Raw genomic sequence first — 23,872 nt, forward strand, 5'->3', positions numbered from 1 at the left:
GATTCACAGAGGAAAATTACAGGACTGAATCTGGTCACTTCATTCCTATATTCATTGATTCTGGCCGGCTTGGACCATTATTTCAGACCAGCCTTATAGGATAGTATTCGAGAGAGAAATATCTTGAATTTATCTAGCATTTTCGATAATTTCTTGACATCCCAATGTACTGGGTTTTGTTATAAGATCTAAGAAGACAGGTGAAGTCTTAGGTTAATGTCTCATGCAAAAAATAGCAACTTTACAGTGCATCTCTCCTTCAGTACTACAATGAACAACCTAGATTATGTATTGAAGTCTACAGAGTGGAGATGAAACCTGACTCTGAGGTGCTTATGCTATTGGGACAATCATGTATCCAGTTATGTGTCCTGATGTACCGAGGTCTTTTGCAATGAGACATTAAACTAAGACTTCACCTGTCTTCTCAGATCTTACAACAAAACCCAGTACATTGAGATGTCATGAACTTATCAAAAATGCTAGATAAATTCAATATTTCTCTCTCTAATACCATCCTATAAGGCTGGTCTAAAATAATAGTCCAAGCCGGCCGGCATCAATGCATGTAGGAGCGAAGTGACCAGATTCAGACCTGTAATTTTCCTCTGTGAATCTGGGGAACTGATAAATGAAACAAATCTCTAACGTAGATGGAATAGGGATTTAGCATTCATTGTTAAAAATTGTAAGATGATACAATTCAAGACTTGGGTAAATGTGATATATACCACATCAGTTTGGTCTTTCCTCCAGTTCCTTCCTCACTCAATGTTGGTTCTGTTTATGGCTTCAACTGAGTTTTTGCTTGGTAGAGTATGAACATTCCAGTATCAGGGTCTCTTCTCACACATAAGCAGGAGGTGGGCAGCTCTCATTGCCTCTCCTGAAGAGATTATTTCTGGCCCCACCAAATCTGTTGTGTCCCCTTGCGCTACCTTTCTGAAACGTTTTAATACTCGTACCTGATTCAGACCATCTGGTTTATCAACCCTTCAACACCAACATGAGAAGCTTTGGATTATTTTACCCACTTTCGAGCTCAAGTGTTAAAGCTGCTCTGATAAATCAATGTGTCATTGCAAATGTAAGTAATCGATTTTCTGGTCACTTTAACTCATTGTGAGACTTTGCGAAACAGCTTCACATAAAGTTCTGATGAAAGATCATCGACCTGAAACGAGTGACTTCATTTCAGAAATAAGTATTCGACTGTGAACCACTTTAGAAAAAAACCTGAGGAAAAAAGTGATTATTTTAAAGCAAATAATTTACTCTTTTTTTATAATAATCTCGAACTCAGAACAACAAATCTTGCTCTTCTAGCTTTACATCTTGCACCATATGACACAAATAAGAATATTTGGAACTTTATGCAGAGAATTTTGGAAAGAAAATGAGTTTTGTCTTAACTTACACTCATGCAATTTCCCAGGAATAAATTTCCAAAGTTTAAAAGTTATTGGTTTGGAACTATTGTTATGATGCAGGATTTTCCCCGTCTCTCCTTTACGGGACGTTCACAAGATGTCTATAAGGGCAATGGAAGCAAAGTCGCAGAGCTGCAGGGCGGATTACCGCTCCGCTTGGGTTCCTCCCACAGCCCTGTCCATCACAGTCCATCACAGCCCTACAGGTCGACAGGGCTGTCGCTCCCAACACTTGGCTGATGCTCCACCAGTCCTAGTTGATCACTCCATCCCTATGCCCTTTTGATCACTTCTATTGGCTCTTCCACTTATTGCCCCGCCCCTCAGGCTGCCAATCAGCATCCCCAGCCCCGCCCCTTCCAGCAGCACCTTGGCTCCGTCCCTCCAGCTGTCAACCTCCTTTGCTCCGCCCCGCAAACGGCTCGATAGCGCCCCCTGCCCGCACCCCCCCCCCCCCCACACCACCACCACCAATTCCCGAGGAGCGGTCCGCTCCCCTTCGCCCCGCCCCTCGGGCTGTCAGTCAGCGTGGCCGCCCCACCCTCTGTGGACTGTGTGAGTAAGTGGGTGAGTGAGAGCCCCGGGCGGGCGGACGGTCGGTCAGTGCGGCGGAGCAGTGCGTGAGAGGCGGCGTGTGATACAGGCATCGTGAGCCGGCGGGGAGTCCGATCTCGGCCGGTGCATCCCAGCGGGCTGTCAGCCCGCCAGCGGCGGTCGCCTGCCGCCAGGTGACCCGGTGCGGGTGAGAGCGTGTCCCCCCGGGTCGGGGTGCAGCATGCCCGCAGCGGGGCCCCCGCTCCAGCCCCAGCCCACATCATGAGGAGCGCAGCGCTGCTGTTGGCTGTGCAATGGCTGTGGAGCACGGCGCTGGCGGCGACGAGCCACGACTCGGAGTCGGTCCTTTCGGCGGAGACAGAGGCGGAGATCGAGGTGGTTCAGTATCGGCAGGGTCAGGACGGCGTGGTGGCGAGCAACAGCACCCTCCGCCTCCTGGGACACTTCGCCGGAGCTGGGATGAGAGTGGCGGCCGAGGGCAAGTTGCTGCAGGTAAATAAGAGGCGGCACTTTGTGCAGAACGTGGTGCAGGTAACAGAGCGACTGAGAGAGCTGCGGGCAACGAGAGATTCACAGTGAGCAGAATGGGGAGACAACTAGCAAATTCAATGTAGTAGAGAGAAGTGTGACTATAAAATGCTGGCAATATAGATCAGAATGAGCTGCATGACTGGGGTGAGAAATAGAGTTTCAGGTCGATGATCCTTCATCAAAACTTTTTGTGATATAATACACTTTGTCGGAAAGAGTAATAGAGGTAGTATGGACTAAATAGCGCAGTTCTAAACGGTTTAGAAGCAGAACCCAGACTTGTGTGTGCGTAAATCGCTGAATTTGGCAGGGTGTGTGGTGAGACTGGTTAGTAAAGCATATGGGATCCTGGGATTCATAGGTAGAGGAAGAAAATGTGAAACAAGCGATTCCGGAGGTTGGAATCTGGATTTAAAAAAAATAAACTGCAGGAAGAAATCAGGTGGTCGAGCAACATCCGTGGAGGTAGAGGGATGATTGACCTGCATCGATGAAGTTGTGTTGAATCTTTACAAAGCACTTGTTGGGCCATAGTTGCAGTATTTTATCCAGGATCAGTCATCTATCCAGGAAAGATGCAATGATCTGAGAGAGGGTGCAGAAAAGCTTTACTAGAGTTGTTCCAGGGATAAGGGATTTCAGACTTGAGAGAGATGATGGCCCTCTCCTTGAAGCAAAGAGGAGTGAGAGGAGTGTTGATAGAGATGTCCGAGATCATGGCTGCTTTAGGGTAAAACAGTTGGAAGCTGTACCCATTGGCAGATGGATTGAAGACCATGGATGCAGCATTAAAAGGTGCAGAAGAGATGTAAATGAGAAGCATTTTACCCAGAGCATTTACTGCCTTTAGAGTTGTTGGAAACAAAATCATTCTGTGCCTTCAAAAGTAAATTTGACAGACACTTAAGAGAATAATTTGCAGGTCTGTGGGGAAAGAGCAGAGATTAAAGGATTTCTGTGATCGGAACCTGCTTAGACGATGGGCCTATTCATAACAATTTTGTGCTTCTATGAAAACGCTGCGGGTGGAAGGAGAGACTGAGAGGGAGCTGCGGTGGGAGCAAGGGACAAAACTCTGTTACTCCACCTGAAGAATTCAGGTGCCACAGAGTGAAATTCTTTGTATTGTGGTGACTGAGAAATTCTGTGGTAAAGTTACCAATTTACCTTTAAGAATATGAAAATTGTAAAGGCAAATGGTGCTTTGAGAAAGTGCTGGGGAATGGAAACAACAATGCAGGGAGTGGAGACTGAGAAAAGGTTCCATGTATATTGACTGATGTTTGTGAACCCTCTGCTAATCTTTCCATAATAATTAGCTATGTGGTCTATTGAAAGGGAAACCTGCTTGTAAAATGGTGAGCAATTTCTAAGATGTACATTGCCAATTCCAAACAATCTGTTGGTCATGGTATGTACGAGAAGCTGCTCATCCAGGAAGAAGACAGTATTTTTTTGGAAACTGCTTCCACTATCGATTAATTGTAATTTCTGGTATCACTGGATACAGTACATGTGGAATCAAAATAATATTAGGAAGGTATGGAGACCTATTATTGCATAGTTAAATGTACTATTACTGTAACTGGACAGAAGCATACACTGCAGATGGGGAGTAGAGTGAAAACTCTGGTAAATCTATCAATCTCATTTGCTGTTGATGTGCTTTGTTGCAGCCACCATCTAAGAAAACAACACTAGTTGAGTTTCTTCTGTGTTCTAAGTTAAAACTTATGTAATGCATGTGTGTGTAGTTGCATGCTGAGTACAGGATTTAGGTCAGTTTTGATACCCCAAATATTTACAGGATAATTTTTGGTTGCTTCATTGGGAACAGTTGTCTGTTTAGTGAAGTGTTTGTAGTTGTTATATTTCCATATACTTGGATACAGTTATATGTGGATAGCTATCATTTTGCCTTTTTGCAGATGTTTCATCTGACTTTGGACAATGAGTCTTTCATTCTCTGGGCATTGCTGTATGGAATAAGGCATGGAGCTTTAAGAAGGTCCCTACATTAGTCGTGATATAAATGTTCTGCCCATGGACACCTATGCTCCTTGTAATGATTGAGTTTTTACTGATCTTTATTTCTCGGGTCCGTTAGAAGATGAGTTTTCCTCTTGGAACCTGGGGATTCAGAGTACTTGCCAAGCTTCTACTCTTGGGTTGTTCTTTAGCTGTTAATATTTTGTGTAGTTCTTTGCTAGTTACATTTAATATAATCTGACTTCATACGTGGAATCCCTGGATTATATATCTTATTGTTTACTAGTATTGGCAGTTACATGTTGTTTACTACAGGCAGCTCTTAACATGGGGAATAACAGTTAATGGCTTGTTCTCAGTAAATCTGTGGAATATTGTAGGTGTTCTGTTTTATCAGATGATCCCGCATTGGTGTATTATGGACCAAGAGCTGCTTAATAGCAATCGAGAGCTACTCCTTCTCGCAGTGAGACCATTGTTGCCTCAGTTGGGGTCAACTAATTTGCCATAAGCCAGGTTGTACACAGAAAGTTTTGTGCTTTGTGTGGTTCCGTTGCCCCAGACCATGGGTTGCTTATACCCACGGAGTTGTGTTAAGCCTTTCATTTGTACAGTTTGGTGACTGAAGATCCTTTATTATTCATAAAGTTCTGGGTCATTCAGAAACTATGGAAATGTGAATTGTTTACCAAAACAAGTTTTTGGTGGAAAATAAATAGCTGAAATTAATTTAGTTACTATGCTATAAAATGCACTGCAGAGAAGGAATCACCATTAAATATCGCTGTATAGTGTACTTTGAATTATTGTGCAGTGTCGTAAAAAGTAAATTGTCAAGGCGGCTCTTTGAAATGGACTCTACTCCAACTGTAGCAAATTCTTGTGTGTTACATCCTGCAAGTTTGTTACTAACTAGGGACGTGTGGGAGTATCGAGCACAAAACTTACACTAGATCTTCAGTATCTATCACTAAAAATGTCTCTATCCAAAGATATGGCTGAATTAATTTTGTATCAACCACACATCTGAATGATCAGCAAATTAACTGGACATTCAGATAAATCATTTGATGTTTATGGTGCTAAGTGTGCAAACCTCAAAAGACTGTAGTTAAAATAATTTATTGATTTGTGAAGCATCTTGAAGTACTCTGTGGGTGTAAATTCTTTGTCAAGTTCTTTGCTCAGGGATCTGTGCACAATGCTAAAAGATTGGTTGTAGCAGCCACTCCTTAGGCTGAATACAGGATGTATGTAATGGACTATCTAGTATATTATATGTCTGTAACTTGTTTCTTCGCGGAAAATGGGTACTCTAGTTGATCAGCCACTGGTGTTTGGAATCTATAAACTGGGTTCAAATCTCACTTAAACTGCTAGGATGAAATTCTGCTCTGTTTACAAGTTGTTGAGATCCATTGTGAAATGATCTTCAGTGGTTAGGTTAAATCTGATTTCTAAAGGACCTGAGTTTGCTCTGCTAAATAGCCCTAATTTGGCACTGTCTGGTAAACTCATCAAGATCCTAAAGGATAGTAAGTGCAGGAAATGAAGAAACTGTCAGCGGTTATGAGAGGTGTTGTGAGTGACAGGCCCTTCTGATGTATGGCAGAGGCTGTATTTTGATCTGATTGTGCTGTAACTGCTCAGGGACTGCATGATGTTGACATTAAATTACTGAAATAAGAAGAGTTTCAGCTCTCATCCTTCACTTTGAGAGCAAAACATGGTTGCTGTTAAATAGGGTCTGCTTTTTACATTGAGGATCCATACTTGCAAAACGTTGTTAGGACAAGGAGTCTGAACTAGGTAATTCCCAAAGCCCAAGGGATTTGAATTGCTCAGGTGAAGATTGAAAGTTTACACCATTTGTACAGACAATGCACCCTGATTGTAACTTGTTGAGGCAGTATGGTAAATTGATGCGAGTTTCTTACACAAGCCCACATATGATGGTAGAGGGCTCTCCATCTCACGTTACCATCTTCGTAAACAGTCACATACGGTTGCAGTATTTCATACAGAGTACTTTTCAATCTCATGTCGCCCAAGTGGATGTTGATTTACAGCTTGCTCTCCTGTGAACAGAATTCGCTCAATCTGTGACACAATAACATCTTAACTGGATACTGCGCTGGACCTAATCTTGTCTTTTTGAAACACATCAAGCATGTTAGGGAATGTTAACAGCTTTGAGAAAATTTGGCTTTCCTGTATATATACATATTATATATTATGTATAACTCTAGTAGTTCTAGGAATATTCCTGCTGAGGTTTGCAGGGTTGCAGCTGTATATCTGCGTGTATTGTACCTGCACAGCATGTGTCCCCATGAGGCATGACTGTAACTTCCAGAAGCATGACTCTCTTTATTTCCTTTATCCCTTTCTGTATCTGTTTGTCTTTTTAAATGATAGTCAGCACCAACTGCGTGCACTAAGGATGATTAAAATTATAATCTGATTGAAATTCTGGCAATAATATAAGAATTAGGAAGCTCAGTGGCACAGCTAGTAGAGCTGCTGTCTCACAGCTCCAGTGATCTACGGTCAATCCTCACCTCTGGTGCTGTCTGTGTGGAGTCTGCATGTTCTCCCTCTGACTGTGTGGATTTCCTTGGTGGGAGGGGGGTCCGATTTCCTCCATTGTCCCAAAGACTTTGTAGGTTGGTAAACTAATTGGCCCCTGTAAATTGTCCCTTGTGTGTAGGTGGGTGGTTGGATTGAAAGGGGCTAATGAGAATGCGGGAAGAACAAAATAGGATTAGTGTAATTTTTAATGGTCACTGTGGTCTCATGACCTGAAGGACTCTTATCATTTCTGTGACTTGAATTCCTAGTTCTGCTGGGTTCTGCTTCACAATGCACTGTAAGCTATATTACCTATAATGTAAAGTGTTTTATGAACTGTAATGAAATCCAGTTTTTCAAATAATTTTTATTACAAACCTTGCAATCAAGTTGTCTGTCTTCATTTTATTGACATACTGTCTGCATCATCAGGGAAAAAACATGAGATGGTTATAGTACAGTTTGGGATGGAGATGAGTCAGCGCAGTAGGAGTCAGTTGGTGGTTATTGTTCTTGGAGATGGGGCTTATGAAGTGGTAGAGTGGTTGGGTGCAGCAGGGTGGGTAAAGAGTCATGTTAGTCCACTCATGGCTTTGACACAATCCACTTTGAGTGGCTTTGTGATTAATCAGGATTGTATCAAGTGGGGTTTCCTCAAAATGAGTGTGGGAGTTCTCGGACAGTTGTAGCCGTATAAATTGGAGTGCTATCGATAAATGGGGGATTGTTTGGAATTGTGTAATGGGCCAGATGGGAGTTTGGCACAGTTTCTGTCTGTCTAGTGAAGCTTTTGTGAGGGGATGTACAGTTGGTGCAGGTTGTATATCATTTTTGTCCAAGGATGATCTGCCCAGTGGGAGATTGGTGTGGGTCATATATTGGGCCATTAGCAAGCTGTTGCACGCTGTGTATTGGATGAGTGTGAAGGTGAACTGGGCCATTGGGAAGGTCGGTAGAGGTTGTACATTGGGCCAGAGTATTTCAGGCCATTGAGAGGGTGGTAGAAATGGTGCTGCTGAAAGCTTGTATTTGTGACAGTGATGATGGTAATGACATTGAATGACATTTTTCCACAAGGGAAGGGAGAACATTTATATAATAAACATATAGAAAAGGCCTTATCTTCTTGAGCATTCATAAACTTGGGGTGTTTTATCTCTGTTTGGGACCAAATTGTTTTGAATAGATTGATCACAGCTAGTACTGCAGAGAGAATCTTTAAACAGTCAAATTCTTCTGAATTTATCAATTCAAGTGCCTTGATAATTTGTACTTAGTGGTACAGTAAATGTCTTTGTAGCAGTGCCATCAATGTATACTGAGTTACTTGTTGCAAAGTTTCCAATGTCCCGCCACTATTGGATTAGTGAATAGTTTTTATGTGATGCTTGATCTCGATCTAAAAGCAATGCTTTTGTTTCCACCCACACGCCCCATAACAAACTACCCCCACACCCCCAACCATACTTGGTTATGGAGGAATTTATCTTGTGGCATTAACGCTTCCATTGCCAGATATCTCCTTTTCTAGGTCACCGTGCGAGCACTTGTCTTTGTGTTGGCAGAACCTTGATACTGAATGGATGGTGTTGCTGAAACAAGGAGTTGGTGTTTTAGTTTGAAGCATTTTCACGTCAATGGATGGTAGTTGTGCTTTTTATTCAATGGCTGTTCAAGCAGATCAGGATCAAAACCATCCTGTATGAATGCCTGTAATTCATTTCCAGTGTAGGGTTAACCCAGCCTGTTTCTAAAAAGAACATTTATCTCTGGAAATCTGTTACTTTAATGGAATGCATTGGGCAGAGTGAGAGCAGTGAAATTGATAGGGATCTGCTGTATTTTTAATTCTTTTTAATCTTCATGGCTGATAAAATGAATACATTAAGTAGATGAAAGGCTGGGTTCTGACTGAGGAGGTGTTTATTGAGTAGAGAATTGTAGCCCAGCCCTAAGTACAGCTAAAACAAGCCAAATGCAAACATAAGAGATTTGTTTATCTGAGTACTTCAAAGCGTTTTTTTTCTCAGATCACCTGATAACCAGTCCTAAAGTCACACTGACTCTAATAAAGATGACGATAAAGAATTCTTTATCACTGAGCCACATCTCTGTAGCCTTGTCTGCAGTGTGGAGCCTGCTTTGGACAACAGTTAGAAACTTATTAAATGTGTCCAAAAAGAGAATCTAAGGGATCCCACCTGTGTGCGTATCATATTAAGTTTAGCTTCTGGGTTTCTAATGGGACCTGTTTGATTCTGACGAGTCACCTTGGCTCTAGGTGCATGCATTGGCATGATACTACAGCAAAGGTTATGCTTTTTTTTGTGAAAGCACTGACCTACATGATTTGATTTCCCATGCATGCACCAACTGTCTCTTTTTTTCATTTGATCCATATACTATGGCTGGGAGGGTTACAAGACCATTAAAAAATAGTATTTAATGTTATGCTACATTTACTGCTGTGATAGGGCATCTCGCCCCGTTTCTGATCTTGCCTTTGCTTGGTGACCACACACTGGAGTCAGTGGATGTTGACTGAGGACAGGAATCTCAGTTGATATTTATGTTTCCAAGCCCAAGGGCATTGAAGGCAGTTACACTGTCTTACCGCCAGTCAGCTGAGATCTGTAAACAATGCTCTTGAGAGTTGTCAAAGTAAAGCCATTTTAGCAAAAAAACAAACAGCTGGAGCAACTCGGCATCTGTGGAGGCAAAAGGAATTGTCGATGTTTTGGGGTGAAACCCTGCATCAGGACTGTTTTACCATTTCTGTCTATGTGCACAATATTGTACCAGCCAACATGTTCTTTAACTGAGCCAATGTGAATTTTGGAGCTTAGTATTTTCTTGCTGCTCCATCACATCCTTTGGCTTTTTAAAAATAGTTTTCTGATTAGTCTACTGAAAGTTTATTTTTGATGCATCTCCATTCTCCATTGTTCAGCAACCTAGATGTTGATTTGCATTTGATTTCAAAAGCAGTATCATTGATTAAAATTGGTTGAAGTTCTTTTGTGAAGTTGAGACCAGTGACTTGACCTGGAAAATACAATTAGAAATTGACTATATCTGCACTACATTTGCGAAACTCAGTAGTTGACAGGAGAATTTGAATGAGCAGATTGAATTCCAGGTCTGCTGAACTAGACTGATTTCAGCTGATGCAGCAATATTACAACTGACCTTAGAACCCCTGACCACAAATGGGAAAATCAGTCACTGTTCACCCACTAGTCCTGATTGCTAGTAACAGATACTGTCAAGTCTCCTTGTGCAGATGTTGGGACGTGATCTGACTTGCATGGCTCCTTGGTTGGCCTGAAGAATATGTTCTGGGGTGAGGAGCTTCAGAGTAAGGACCCAGCACAGTATGCAGCTGCAGCAAAGGAGGATTATTTGACAATACGAGGGCAGCACCATAATCAAATAAAAACTTTGCAGGCAGTGACTTTGACCAACACAGGCAAGACTTCACCATGAAGTTCATCACCAAAGCATATTTGCACAATTTATCAGTTTCACCTTGTGTAACCAACAATAAAATATAATTAAACTGAATTGGAGGGAAAAGATAAAGTCTTTTGTTTCTTTTTGTTCAAGATGCATACAATGAACAGATTAATCCACCAAATAGACACTCTGGAAAGGAACAGTAGGCAGCTTTGGGACAGTATTGTTGGCTTTTTCTTCAAGGCACCTGGAACGTGTACAAGTTTTGTTTTGTTTTGTAGGGAAATGCAGGATCGCTCCACTACCAATAAAAATGGCTAATCAGGCACTTGAGTTGAGTGAACTTCCTGAGATATTGAGATCAATGTACATGAGAGTGCTCCTTAAAAAGAGCAAAGATCCACTTCTGTTGGCATAACTTCTGTTATCAGATGTGGCTAAAAGATAGCTAAACATTGCTACTTGCCTCAAAGGGATCTTATCATGTCTGATTCAGAATCAGGTTTATTATCACTGACATATTTTGTGAAATTTGTTGTTTTACAGCAGCAGTACAGTGCAAGACAAAAGACATAAATTACTATAAGTTACAAAAATAAATAAATAGTGCAAAAGAGGAATAACGGGGTAGTGTTCATGGACAGTTCAGAAATCTGATGGTGGAAGGGAAGAAGCTGTTCCTGAAACGTTGTGTGGGTCTTCAGGCTCCTGTACCTCCTCCCCGATGGTAGCAACACGAAGAGGGCATGTCCCGGGTGGTTAGGGTCCTTAATGATGGATGCCACCTTCTTGAGGCACCACCTGTTGAAAATGTCCTCTATGAGGAGGGTTGTGTCCATGTTGGAGCTGGCTGAGTCTATAACCCTCTGCAGTCTCCTTCAATCCTGCACATTGGAGCCTCCATACCAGGCCGTGATGCAACCAGTCAGAATGCTCTCCACCTTACATCTGTAGAAATCTGCAAGAGTCTTTGGTGACGTACCAAATCTCCTCAAACTCCTGATGAAGTAGAGCGTGATTGCATCAATGTGTTAGGCCCAAGAAAGATCCTCGGAGATGTTGATGCCCAGGAACTTGAAGCTGCACCACCACCATTCATGGGGTCATGCTGGATTTTTGTGAAGAAGGTTGCTCATTTACACTACTGCTATTTTATTGCAGGTTTGGAACACTTACTCTTGCCAGTTTTGAATGATACATTCTGCAATTTGGCCACAACTTTCTCAATTTTGCATGCCTGCATTTGCTGAATTACTGATATACCTTTTGCATCGTGGGTAGGGGCTGTTCTTCCAAGGGAAGCTGAGTGATTGGCAGCCTTTTTGACCAATCAAGAAGATCACAGTCAATGGAAGTGTTGGAAACCTGTGAGCAAAACTAAGTGTTACGGGTGGGCTTGCGGTGGGCAGATCATGGCATTCTTCCGAATTGTACAGGCTCAAGAAGTAGCAGATAAATATCTTACACCTATTGACATTGCATCTGGAATGTTCTCTTTGGTGTTGCATTTTTATAGATATTTGCCCAGTTATAAGAGGGAGTGCAGAGAATGGCTGGATATTGAGGTCAGTTACCCTGAGATGAATACCTGCAGAGGAAGGGTTGCAGTGAATAACTGGGGGGGAGGGGGGGGTGGAGTGAGGTGCAGGATGTGGATAAACTTTAATAACAGCCTTGTAATATTTCCATGGATGTGAAGGCTTTGAATCAGTAAACTTATTGTATTAAGTGGAGAATTTGAGGAAACAACAATGCCGGAAACACTGAATCAATCTGGTATCGTCTGTAGGGAAAATGTTTCAGGTTGAAGACTGATTAGAATCTATATCTGTAGTCTTTTGATTTTCATTTACTGGAGGATTTGAGGAGGAGGGTTGCAGTTTAAAGTTAAGGTCATTGAATGAGAGAAAATGTAGGCAACATTTTCTTCCAACCAAATGGTAAAATTGTGCAATAAAATCCCAAAGCAGGAGACCAGCAGCTCTATTTCGTAAGGAGTTTGAGGAGATTTGGTATGCTACTAAAGACTTGTAAATTTCTTCAGATGTACAGTGGAGAGCATTCTGACTGGTTGCATCACCACCTGGTATGGAGGCTCCAATGTGCAGGATCGAAAGAAGCTGCAGAGGGTTGTAGACTCAGCCAGCTCCATCATGGGCACAACCCTCCCTGCCATCAATGACATCTTCAAGAGGTGGTGCCTCAAGAATGTGGCATCCATCATTAAGGACCCTCACCATCTGGGCCATACTCCCTTCTCAATACTCCAATCGGGGAGGAGGTGCAGGAGCCTGAAGAGAGGCGGTAACGTTTAAAGAACAGCTTCTTCCCCTCCGACATCAGATTTCTGAACAGTCCATGAACACTACCTTGCTATTCCTCTTTTCGCACTTTTTGTTTTGGTAGCTTATAGTAGTTTTTAATCTCTTGCACTGTAGTGCTGCTGCAAAATAACAGATTTCTTGACATGTCAGTGATAATAAACCAGATTCTGACAGAAATTCAGGGCAGGAATTTTCAAAAGTATGCATGAATTCCTTTTGGAGAATGGGACACAGATCCATTAGTTCAAAGTAGGGAAGAGGCTTGGACCAAAAGGGAGATTGACCAATCACCTTAAAGTTTCTCCAAATATAACTACATTATCATAAGCCAATCAAATATCAAACTCTGGGAACCCCAGGAAAAAGGTAAAGACTGAAAAAGGAAGACCCAAGGAAGTGGATCCAAGCCATATTGAGCTATGCTAAGCTGGACTAGATCCCCAAGGAAAAGTGAACAGCAGCAGATTTTAAAAAAACACCATTGTCCTTTCTACATTGAGTTTAATTTGAAGTACGTCAACTGATGCATTTGGGTAATGACTTAAAAGTATTATTGTTCAGCATTTGGCATTCAATAGATGACTGTATTAATTTTAGTTGGTGACTGCATAGAACTGGCCTGGAAAAGGTTGTTCTGTTGCAGGCGATGTGTTGATCTATTTAACATGCTCTGCTGTTGATTCCTTTTTGGGATGCATACCTTCTTAAAATCTGTGGCAATGTAAAACAAGAAAGGCCTTCATATGTCCTCCTTTTAATAGCATGTTCTGTTGATGAAGGGGCATGGCTCCTTTTATTTAAGGTATATCCAGAAGGAATGGGACTCTGGTTTCTTAACAAACAGTGTTCACTGAGCCCACAACTTTTTGCATTTGGAGTGATCCAGGGCCGCCTATCTTGGTAGACAACATGAATTGTGATAAATTGAGAAAATATTATTCGATGGTTGCAAGAATTATTAGATACTGAAGGAAATACACATTCTTTAGATGGTAATTGAGAAACATTTAGGGGATTAGTTGAAAGAGTGGGACAGTTTTTTTTCCATGGAAGTGTTCTTTTCTGACTGCCAAGATGCTTGGTTGCTGTATGTTGCTAGTTTCCTTTGATGGGTTTAGTGTAAAATCCTTAAGATTTTACAGTAATATAATCTCGGATTTAAAGCAGATGAAAGAATGCAACAGTGAACACTTAGTTAATCCCTGCACAATTAAGTAAACGTGACCCCAGAAATGATGCTACAAAGCCCACCCTGTTGTCAGTAGGAACTTGGCCAAAGGCTGGAGATTGGAGGGAAAGGAAGGACTGTTATCTTCAGAAAGTGTTAGTGAGAAATTTCTGCAGAACATCCAGTGTGAATTAGATTGGAGACTGTGTGTCTTTGTCATCATACCTGAGCCTACCTTTTTCCAATAGTACTAGCTTTCAGATGCTGTAACTGTGAGTGTTATTTTGTCATATACTTTTAACTCCTCTTCATTTGCTCAGTTTTTGGAAGAGGAAAGAATCTAATTAAAATACTCATGCAATACAGAAAATTACAGTATTTCCAGAAACTCCTTTGATCTACAGGAATGTAAATTTTATTGCTGTATTTGATTTAGTTGCTAACTTCTGTATTGTAAGATTGTTAACTTCCTGAATTATTTCCTCATTTGCATGCTCCCCTTTGGCTACATCATTCAAAACTATGGGGTTATCTTCCACAAGTGAGCTCTACCTCTCTGTCATCTTGATTTATTCCTTCACTGCCTCTGGTGTTGACAGCTTGCTTGCCCTTTTGTACTTTCTATAGCAGAGCATTGAGCTGAATGAAGCCATCGTCTCAGACTGAAACCCTGATTTATGGATACCTACTCCTGCAGTCTCCCTTGCCCTTCATAACCCCATTGCTCATATTCTGTCCCATGCCAAATTGCCCATTGAACCCGTTCTCTGGATCTGAACTCCTAGATATCTAAAGTATCAAAATATTCCTCATGTACATCAATGTCTGTCTGGCCTTGCCTTATCCAAATGATTTAACCCACAATAGCCCTCTTACTGCCCCATTGCCTGCTCAATGCACTTGTGTACTTGCATTTGCTCCCCTACTCCTCCATGCCCCATTATTGGGATTTGGGACATCCTACTATTGTGAAGTGTTGTTGTGAATGGTGCTATTTAAATGAAATTTTGCTTTTCTTTCTATGTTTAGGTGCACTAATCTTGCACAAGATGAATGCAGCAGATTTGCAGTACTTAAATTATTAAGTTTTCAGTAAATCAACATTTTTTTTGTCTAATGATCTTGATCAGATGTCCTGAGCATCTGAACCACCGATTTAACATGGACTGTTTCTATGTACAGGGCATCACTTGTCTAATACTAGAGGGCATGCATTTAGGGTGAAAGGAGGAGAGTTAAAGGAGATGTGCGGGGTGAATTTTTTTTTTACACAGAGTGGTGGGTGCGTGAAATATGCTGCCAAGGTTGGTGGTGGAAGCAGATATGACAGAGGGATTTAAGAAGCTCTTAAATGGGCACATGACTATGCTAAGAATGGAGGGATATGGACCATGTGCAGGCAGAAGGGATTAGTTTAATTAGCCATCCTAAATAGTTTGACACAACATCATGGGTCGAAGGGCCTGTTCCCGTGCTGTCCTGTTCTAAGATTGACTACGTGCTCATTATATAACCTTTCTTGAATAAGAACTGGCTGACTTTTAGGAAAAGCTATGTCAGCTTCTCATCACCATTTTTTATTTTCCATGCTGCTTGTCACAACCTTACTTGAAACTCTGCAACCCACATCTCAACTCATCGTGTCCCTTTCAGCTCTCACGCCTCTGGTTTACTGACATATTTCAGAAGAATGTTAGATATAAAATTCTAGTTTTTATTTTCATTATACTTCTGTTGTCTCAATTCTTCTCAAATCTGTTAGTCAAATAGCCAGTTATATTTGGAGATGTCAGTTCTCCACCAATATTTTGGTCTGTTCTTTTACAATGGCAGCTGTGCTTTTATCTTTCTGGGTTCCAGGTTCCAGAATTCCTTCAGCAAACCCTTTATTTTGCTGTTCTTCCTTTTTAAGATGATTTTTATAGCCTCTTTCTCATCAAGCCTTTGATGTCAAATTTTGGCTGATGCAGTCTCATGAAGCACCTTGGAATATTTTACTGTGATGTTGCTTCACTGATGACTGGCCTGGCAAAGTCAAAAATTAAGTTATTGATCAATCTAACCTCATTTACCCTGGAAAATTGGCTTCACCTCAACCTGAAGGTCTTCATTCTTTTCCACATTCCAATCTTCTTTAACTGTGCAGATTGTACTAAAAGGATGAAAAGTAAACTGCCTTTCTGTACGCATAGATCAAAGTCACCTCTTTTGTAAATTGCAACATGCAATGCTTAGATGGAGAGGCAATATTCCAGTCACATTAAATATAATCCAGCCAGTACATAAGCCATTTACATGAGCATAACTGGATAACATCTATACTCCAAGGCTTCTGCTTTCAACAGATCTTGTGTTTTTCATGGTTTGGGGCTGAACATCAAAAAGGGATTTGAATTTTTGGCAATTATTCTTATTATCAGCTCCGGATCAAAAATCCACATTTCTTCTGGTTGATTGTGAATGACAATAAGAAAGAAGTGTGGCAATGCTGTTGGCCCCATCGACCTTCTCTCTCCTCACAGACTGTGCAGAATCTATCTCATTGTGAGTTCACAGGCCCTTTTAATCAAAGAGGTTCTGTGATGACTTTGCTTACTATCTCTCAATCTTTTCTTAACATGAACTATTTTTGTTGTCAATTTCTACCTTGTAGCCTCCCTGAGGAAGTGTGCATTGTAAGCAGTGAAGCACTTTAGTTTTAAATTTGTTTTGACCCTGTCTTTTGGTGGTGGGGATCATGGTGTTCTGTGAGGATCACGTTGAATATCCTCAATGTTGTTTCCCTGAAGCACAGTCTCATTTGGAGGTAACGTTGTGGGTGGGGTGGTAGACTGTTTGTAGTTGCACACTAACCCCATGTAACTGACTAATAATGAGTCTGTTTGGATTATGTTTTCCTGTTCCTGAAATCCCTAGTCTTGGTTTCCTGCCATCACTGAAAACCTGTTTATACTTAAAATACCAACTTAATTCACATCTAGAAGATATAAATAAAATCTTAAAATTTGGATGACGTTACAATTTAAAGAATGACTGATCTTTGGCTGGGTGTGTTCATACCTGTTGTGAAATGATTCCTATTAACAGGCATTCGAACACTTTATGCCCAGTTAGCCATAGACGTAATCTGGTTGGCAGCAGTAGATGCTGAACACAACAGTTTTTTCTGGGGTTGTTAGAACTGGAGATTTTACATTGTGGTCATGTTTTGGTTTGGATATGGGAAATACTTGATTTTTAGCTGGAAGACAGCAGTCAATTTGCAAATGCAGTGTTGTTGCACTGTTTTCATTAATTATTCCATTCTCAATTTACTTTTCCTGTATTACATCACTGACTTCAATTCAAAGAAATGTCACAGCCAAAATTTGGGATGTCTTGAAATGGACATGAATGGTGCCACGTAATTGCTGTTTTCCACTCTAATCACTGAATTTGCAGTGCAGAGGAGACCATTGGGCCAATCAGGTCCTTCCTGGTGCTGGCACTTCAACTGGCATCATTTGTCTACAATTCCATTCTGTGCTATATTAAGATACCTTTGTGTGCAGCCTCTGAAAATCTTAAACAGGATTGAATCATTTAATTGAGTGCACTTAGTGAATGCCAGTATTGAGGAAGGTTCACATTGGAACCTCAGTCCAAAAAAAAAAGTGCCATGCAATGGTTTTGGAAGGTAAAAGAAGATTGGGGAAATGAAGGAATTTGGTGTACTTCGAGAGAATGAACTGGAAAAACTGCCAATTTCTGGAGAGGTGGGGATTGTAGAGTTTGTGGTCTGAGAGGAGCTTGAGGAGATGCAAGTCTGCAGGACATCGCAATGGTTGTTAGGTAGGTAATTCAGCTTTTTAAAGTAAACAGTTTGATCGGAATTGCATCACTTCAATTTTTTGATTTTTATTTTAATTCATACATATTCCAATACATTATAAAGATATTTTGTCGCTTCAGTTTTTGACTTGCATCATCTCCTGCTAGTTACTCCATGCTGTGTGAACTCAGTAGATCCTATGTGATGTTTCTTCCCCAAAGCCTATAATCTCAATTTGAATAAAAATGTACAAATGTCTATGATTTCAAGTAATGTTTTATGGTAATTTAGCTATGGGAGTGTGGGGGGGTAGGGGCTTGTTATTCTTGGCAGTGGACTGTAAAATCACCAGCATTTGTGTTTGATGATTTAGTTAAGGCACTTTATCATCGGGCAGTCTTCTGCCATTTGCTAGCTAGGCTCTTGCATGGAGGACAGCTCTTGAGCAAAGTAGCTCACTCCAGAGAGACTCCTTGTTACTTGGTACTCAGCACTTCCACTGGTTTGGTTCTTTGCCTACCTTTCACTGTGACAGATTACACACTCCCTTGCCTTTGGTAGAACTCTGTGGCCTGTTTTTGTCAATATTGGAGCAATGCTGTGGGCTTGCCTTGTTACTGCTGTTATTCATTAACTTTGCAGTGTCATTTAGAGTTGGCTTTCAACACAAACACGGCTATCTCAGCCACCCACATCTGAAATATTTTTCAACCCTATCCTACCTAGAAAGTAGAAATGAATTTTGTGCTTTCCCACCCTCACTCCCCACCACAGCCCAGCATGACGGCGATCTACCTTCAGAAGCCAGGCGCATTTTCGAACTTCTCTTAAGCACACACCATGTTAAACCTCCTCTTTCAACAATGTGATAAAAATCTGCTTAACCTTTTACTTAATCATTCTCACACACTTTTACACTCTCTCCCACATATTTTCCCTTGCACGCCTGCTCTCAGTCACTCTCGCTTGCACGTATGCAAACTATGCTCAAGAATCTGACCGCAGCTACTTCCCTCCTTGCCAAATCAAACAGAAGTTGCTGTTTAATCTCTAGACTCTATGTTTCAGAATTGGCAGCATTTTTTCCAAGTGATGGTTGAGGCAGTAAGTACCATACTGCTTTAGCCTCCCATTTTGATGATCCAGAGATTTGGGGTTTGCAGGTGGCCTTTTTAAAAAAAACTTAAACTTGGGAATCAAGCTGATAGTCCACTGTTTCCAATCTGCCATCTAACATTTTGCATTACTTCAAGCAGTGGGAAAACACTAGTTCTATTTGACCTCTTTTGCCGTTTCTCATCACTAAAATCTAATATTAATGCTGTCAGTGTACAAAGCTACCCCTTTTGGAAACAGGCTTGTGTTTCCATAGCAAAACCAGTAAAACAATTTGCTGAAAAATGAGCTTCATCAGTTTGGATTGTTATAGTTGATTTTCAGAATTTCATTTTTCAGTCCAAAATTGTAGGATTTACACTTCAGTCTTAATCTACTTTTCAAACTATTGTTGATGTAGAAATGATTTGTTTTGTGGATAGTTCTGGCTCTTCAGCATCTGTCACAATTACAATGGTTGGGTAGTTTGTTGTAGCGATTACAGGGTGAGAATCTCTCAACCAGTGTTTTGCACCAGGTCTGAGATCTTGATATTCAAATATCCTTTTCCTTAGATTGTGCTGGTGCATTGAAGACGTTTGGTAAATTTCATTATTGATGTCTGCCTTATTGAGAATTGGGATGTGGTCCATGATTTTTAGGATTTCGCCATGCATCTTCATTGTTGGAGGGCAGTGTGGTGCAGCAGGGGTAGGTTATTAGAGGACCTTTGTCTTGCAGATGTTGGGTGCAAGGCCCATCTACTGGTATGCTTCAGCCTTTGAATATGCTCAAACACATACTGCAGCTCGGCTACTGAGGTTCGGCTAACCTTTGTTTCTGGAGTGTAGTGGCCACAGATTGAACAACTTCCCATTAGTTCTGAAGGTTAGCTCCACTCCTGTGGGAAGTTTGTTGAAGGTGAGATGCAACATTGCAGCAAGAGAGATTGAGATGAAACATGGGGGCAATAACACAGCCTTCTGGCAAAAGGAAGATATTCCAGGGGAGTTCAGGAAAGGAGATGGGTCCAACCATGGTAACTACAGAGTGGTCTCCTTGCTGTCTGCTGTAAGGAAAGTTGTTGGTAGGTCTTCCTCAACTGCCTCCTCTCAGTGGCAGAAGAGCTGCTCCCTGAATCATAGTGAACATTCCCTCTATCTAGAGGTACAGTGGACATGATCTTCACAACAACAGCTCTGAGAAACGTGCAGAGAGCAGCACGAGCACCAGCTACTACGTGTGTTTCTTTTACCTTACCGAAGCCTTTGGTTCCATCAGTCGGGAAGGATGGTGGAACACCTTACTCAAATTTGGATGCCAACTGAAATTCTATTCCATTTTATGTTTGCTCTATGAATGCAGACTATGATACTATCCAATGGGGCTACAACAGGATCAATACCAGTGAAATCTAGAGTCTCAATCAGAAATTAGGATGGGGAGTAAATGCCAGCCTTACCAGCAATGCCCAGATGTTGAAAAATAAAAAAAATAATAAACACTGGCTCGATGCACGTACAGATGTTGACTTTGTAGCTCCACCCAAGCCCTAAAAAAAAGATTATTTTATTCCATTATCCAACCCAAACTCTTTGTGTTTAAGAGAAACTGTGCTAAAGAGCTTTCACATGAGAAATTTGGCCAAGGTCTTGCCAACCTCTGTTTGAATTATAGAATGCAGTGATTAAAGTCTGATGGAACAACTTGCATTTATATAATGCTTTTAATGTGAGAAATATACCATAACGTTGTACAAATTGAGTAATACAGGAAACTGAAAGGACAAGCAAATCAACAGCAATATTTTCTCCCAGACAAATGTTTCCAGCATTGAGACCCTAATTACATTCAGCTGCATAACACCAGACTCCTGAAACGGACAATATTACGAGCTTTGCTGTGGGATGGGATCATCAGGCAGACAGAGAAAACAATTCAAGAATATTCTTAAAATGTCCCTGGAAAAATGGCAACATTCCCAATGATGTGGGAGTTACTGGCCTATGAGTGTTCAAAGTGGAGAAAGAACATTTGGGAAGGCATTGATCACTTTGAGTCCATGTATTGGGAGCATAAGGAAGCCTTGAGTAAATGGTGGGGAAAAAATGCACCAGCTCTGTAACTATCCACCGACTTGCCCTATTAGACATCACCTACCCCATCTGTGGTTCCCAAATTTGCCTTGTTGTTCAACGCAGCCCATAGAACTGGAGTGAAAACAAGTCATCTAAGTACTAAGAAGATGATGATTTTTCATTTGGATTGACATGCAAAATCTGAGTACCATAATTTGTGGTATGATGTATCATGACACACATAGTTTTCGTATAAAGATATGTATGTTTGTATTTGCTATTTGTTTACTTCCAACAGTTTATCTTTGAAATTTTGATTGGAATTTCCTAAAGTCATTAATCATATTTCCACCTCCACTCTCTCCTCGGGAGGCTTTTGAAAGTAATCAAACACTGAGGGAGGTGATGGGTAAACCAAGTCTTATGTCACTGAGCAATACTTTGTAATGAGTGATGACTAAGCATCCATGATCCTCAATCATGCATTTAGTCCATCAGATCTCAGAACCAATTTAACATACTTAGAAGAATAAAATGGAAGATCTGGCTTATCTTGATAAGCCATTGCAGAGCTATTGAAATTGGTTCTAGGAATGATTTGCTTTTTTCCAATGAATGTTTGTATAGAAATTGAAAGGTTTGTTTGTTTTCTTTAACAATGTGGCCGGTTAGCTTTAAAATGCAAAGTTGTATAGGCTCTTGCAACCAAATGAGAGAAAAGAATTTGCATTTATACCTGCAGGACATCACGCAGGACATCACACAGCACAGCACATCCAGTTATTCACTGTCAAGGTGTAGCTAAATGATCAATAGACACATTTTACCAGTGGAGCAACACATAAAGGAGCTGGAGCAACTCAGTGGATCAGACAGTATCTATGGAGGGACATGGGCAGTCGACGTTTTGGGTTGGGATCCTTCATCAGGACTGGAAAGAAAGAGGGGAGATAGCCGGTATAAAAAGGTAGGGGAAAGGGGGGGGGGGGCAAGAGCTGGCAGGTGATAGGTGGATCCAGGTGGGGGAGGGGAAGAGTGGGAATGAAGCGAGGAGGTGATAGGTGGAAGTAACAAAGGGCTGAAGAAGATGGAACCTGATAGAGGACAGTGGAGCCATGGAATAAAGCTGAGGAGGGGAACTGGAGGGAGGAATGTGTGGGTGCTGGGCAGATTGAGGAGGCTAGAGAGGGGAAAGAGATGGGGTGATGGGATAAGGGGAGGGGGGAGGGAGTAGAGGGGAGAGGTTACCAGAAGTTAGAGAAATCGATTTCATGCCATCAGGTTGGAGACTACCAAGGTGGAGTATGAGGTGGTGTTCCTCTAATCAGCATGTAGCATCAGCTCGGCCATTGAATTTGCATGCAGCAATGTGCATAGATAATAAATCAGATAAATGGTGTTGATCCCATTTGCTAGTGTTGGTTGTTAAATAGTGTTGGCGATGACATTGGAATAACTCCCTGCTGCTCGTTAGATATTGCCAAGCACTGATTACACGCACCATTTGCATCCACTAAATACACAGGCAGGGCCATCCACCAAATAGGTCAACAGGGCCAACCAAAAGGCAGCACCTCTGCCTGCAGCATTCCCTCTGTACTGCACTGAAGTGGCAGCCAAGGTTTGAAGATTCTGGAATGGAGATTGATTTCTCCATTTTCTAACTCGAATTTGAGAGTATAATCATAGTTTCATTCAGATCAGATTTGAATTCGGGGCTCCATAGAAGAAAATGTAATTAATCTGAAGTCCCAGAATGTAATTCTTAAGTAAAGATACAGTGACGTCATCATTTAAAGAAGGGTGTAATTAGTGCTTGTTATGGCTTGCGTCTTCCTTGAGAGTTTTTATATGAAAGTCATGTTGTTTAAGAACTATGACATATTGCTGTATTGCAATGAAGCAAAACCAACAACTAACATCTTCAAAGAAATCAGTTTAAGATTTTCAGAATATCTATCACTCCAGTGTTAGTATGCTATATATAAGTTGTATAGAACTGTACATATTCAGGGAATCGGCAATCCGCAGTTTAGTTCGTTTGCCCCAACTCCCACTGCTCTTATCTGTAGCAAATCTTACGGAGGTGAAGGGTGGCTGGATGGAGTGGGAGGGCAGGGGATGGGAGGTGTTGATGGATTACAGTTGGGCTTTTTCCAGTTTTTATCCAAACAGTATATCTTCCAAAAAAAGTGTCACTATTTAGTACACTAGGCCTAGTGTCTATCCTCTCTTTAAAAAGGTTTTCCTTGGCCAAAGGATTTATCCATTTCTAATGCAGATTACTCTGGGGCTAGATTATAAATTGAATTTGGTTTTTTTTTGGCTTATTTGTCATCATCTATGGATCCATAAATGTACAAGGGGATGGCTTCAGTAAAGATAATATTGTAACCCTTTGTAATCCAGAACAAGGTTTGGCCAGTTTGACAGTATCAAAATAGGTTTGAATTAGTCATCTCTGTTGCGATCTCAGGCACACAGAACTTTTCAGGGCAAGTCCAAGTGCATATTCCCTCTTCTGGACAGGTAGACGGAGTTATATCACTAAATTTTGAATTTTCCACAAAGTGTCTTTGGACTTTTTAACAAGACAGGTCCACATAACAGGAAGGCTAACAGTTTGGTTTGAAATATAGTTGTGTTATGTATCTTTAAGCTACCATTTTGAGACAGCAGCACTTCAGTACACGAGACGATGGTTGTGTAATTGGTTTCTGTTTGGTAGGAGCTCCTGATTTCTAACACTAGGCAACTTGCCGAACATCATGCTTTGGGTTTATGTGTAGTGAGAAAGCTGAATGAAGAGGCTCCTGCAAACTGTGTGTAGGTGAGTTCAATACTTAGTTTCCAGCTAAATACAA

At 41.2% G+C, this 23,872-nt stretch overlaps 1 protein-coding gene across 2 annotated transcripts in view; it reads left to right on the plus strand.

Annotated features, from left to right (window-relative positions):
* Positions 1-1,983: 1,983 nt before the first annotated feature.
* LOC127581416 (E3 ubiquitin-protein ligase RNF43) overlaps positions 1,984-23,872 on the plus strand; it is a 157,866-nt gene continuing 135,977 nt past the window's right edge. The window contains exon 1 of one of the 2 annotated variants that reach the window (XM_052035816.1): positions 1,984-2,477. In XM_052035816.1, the coding sequence (XP_051891776.1) occupies positions 2,247-2,477 (231 nt within the window). In that variant the 5' untranslated portion in view covers positions 1,984-2,246. The remainder of the gene's footprint in view (positions 2,478-23,872) is intronic. The other variant, XM_052035817.1, reaches the window with a different exon arrangement.

This window comes from Pristis pectinata, chromosome 21 (genome assembly GCF_009764475.1).
Source record: "Pristis pectinata isolate sPriPec2 chromosome 21, sPriPec2.1.pri, whole genome shotgun sequence".
Lineage (NCBI taxonomy): Eukaryota > Metazoa > Chordata > Chondrichthyes > Rhinopristiformes > Pristidae > Pristis > Pristis pectinata.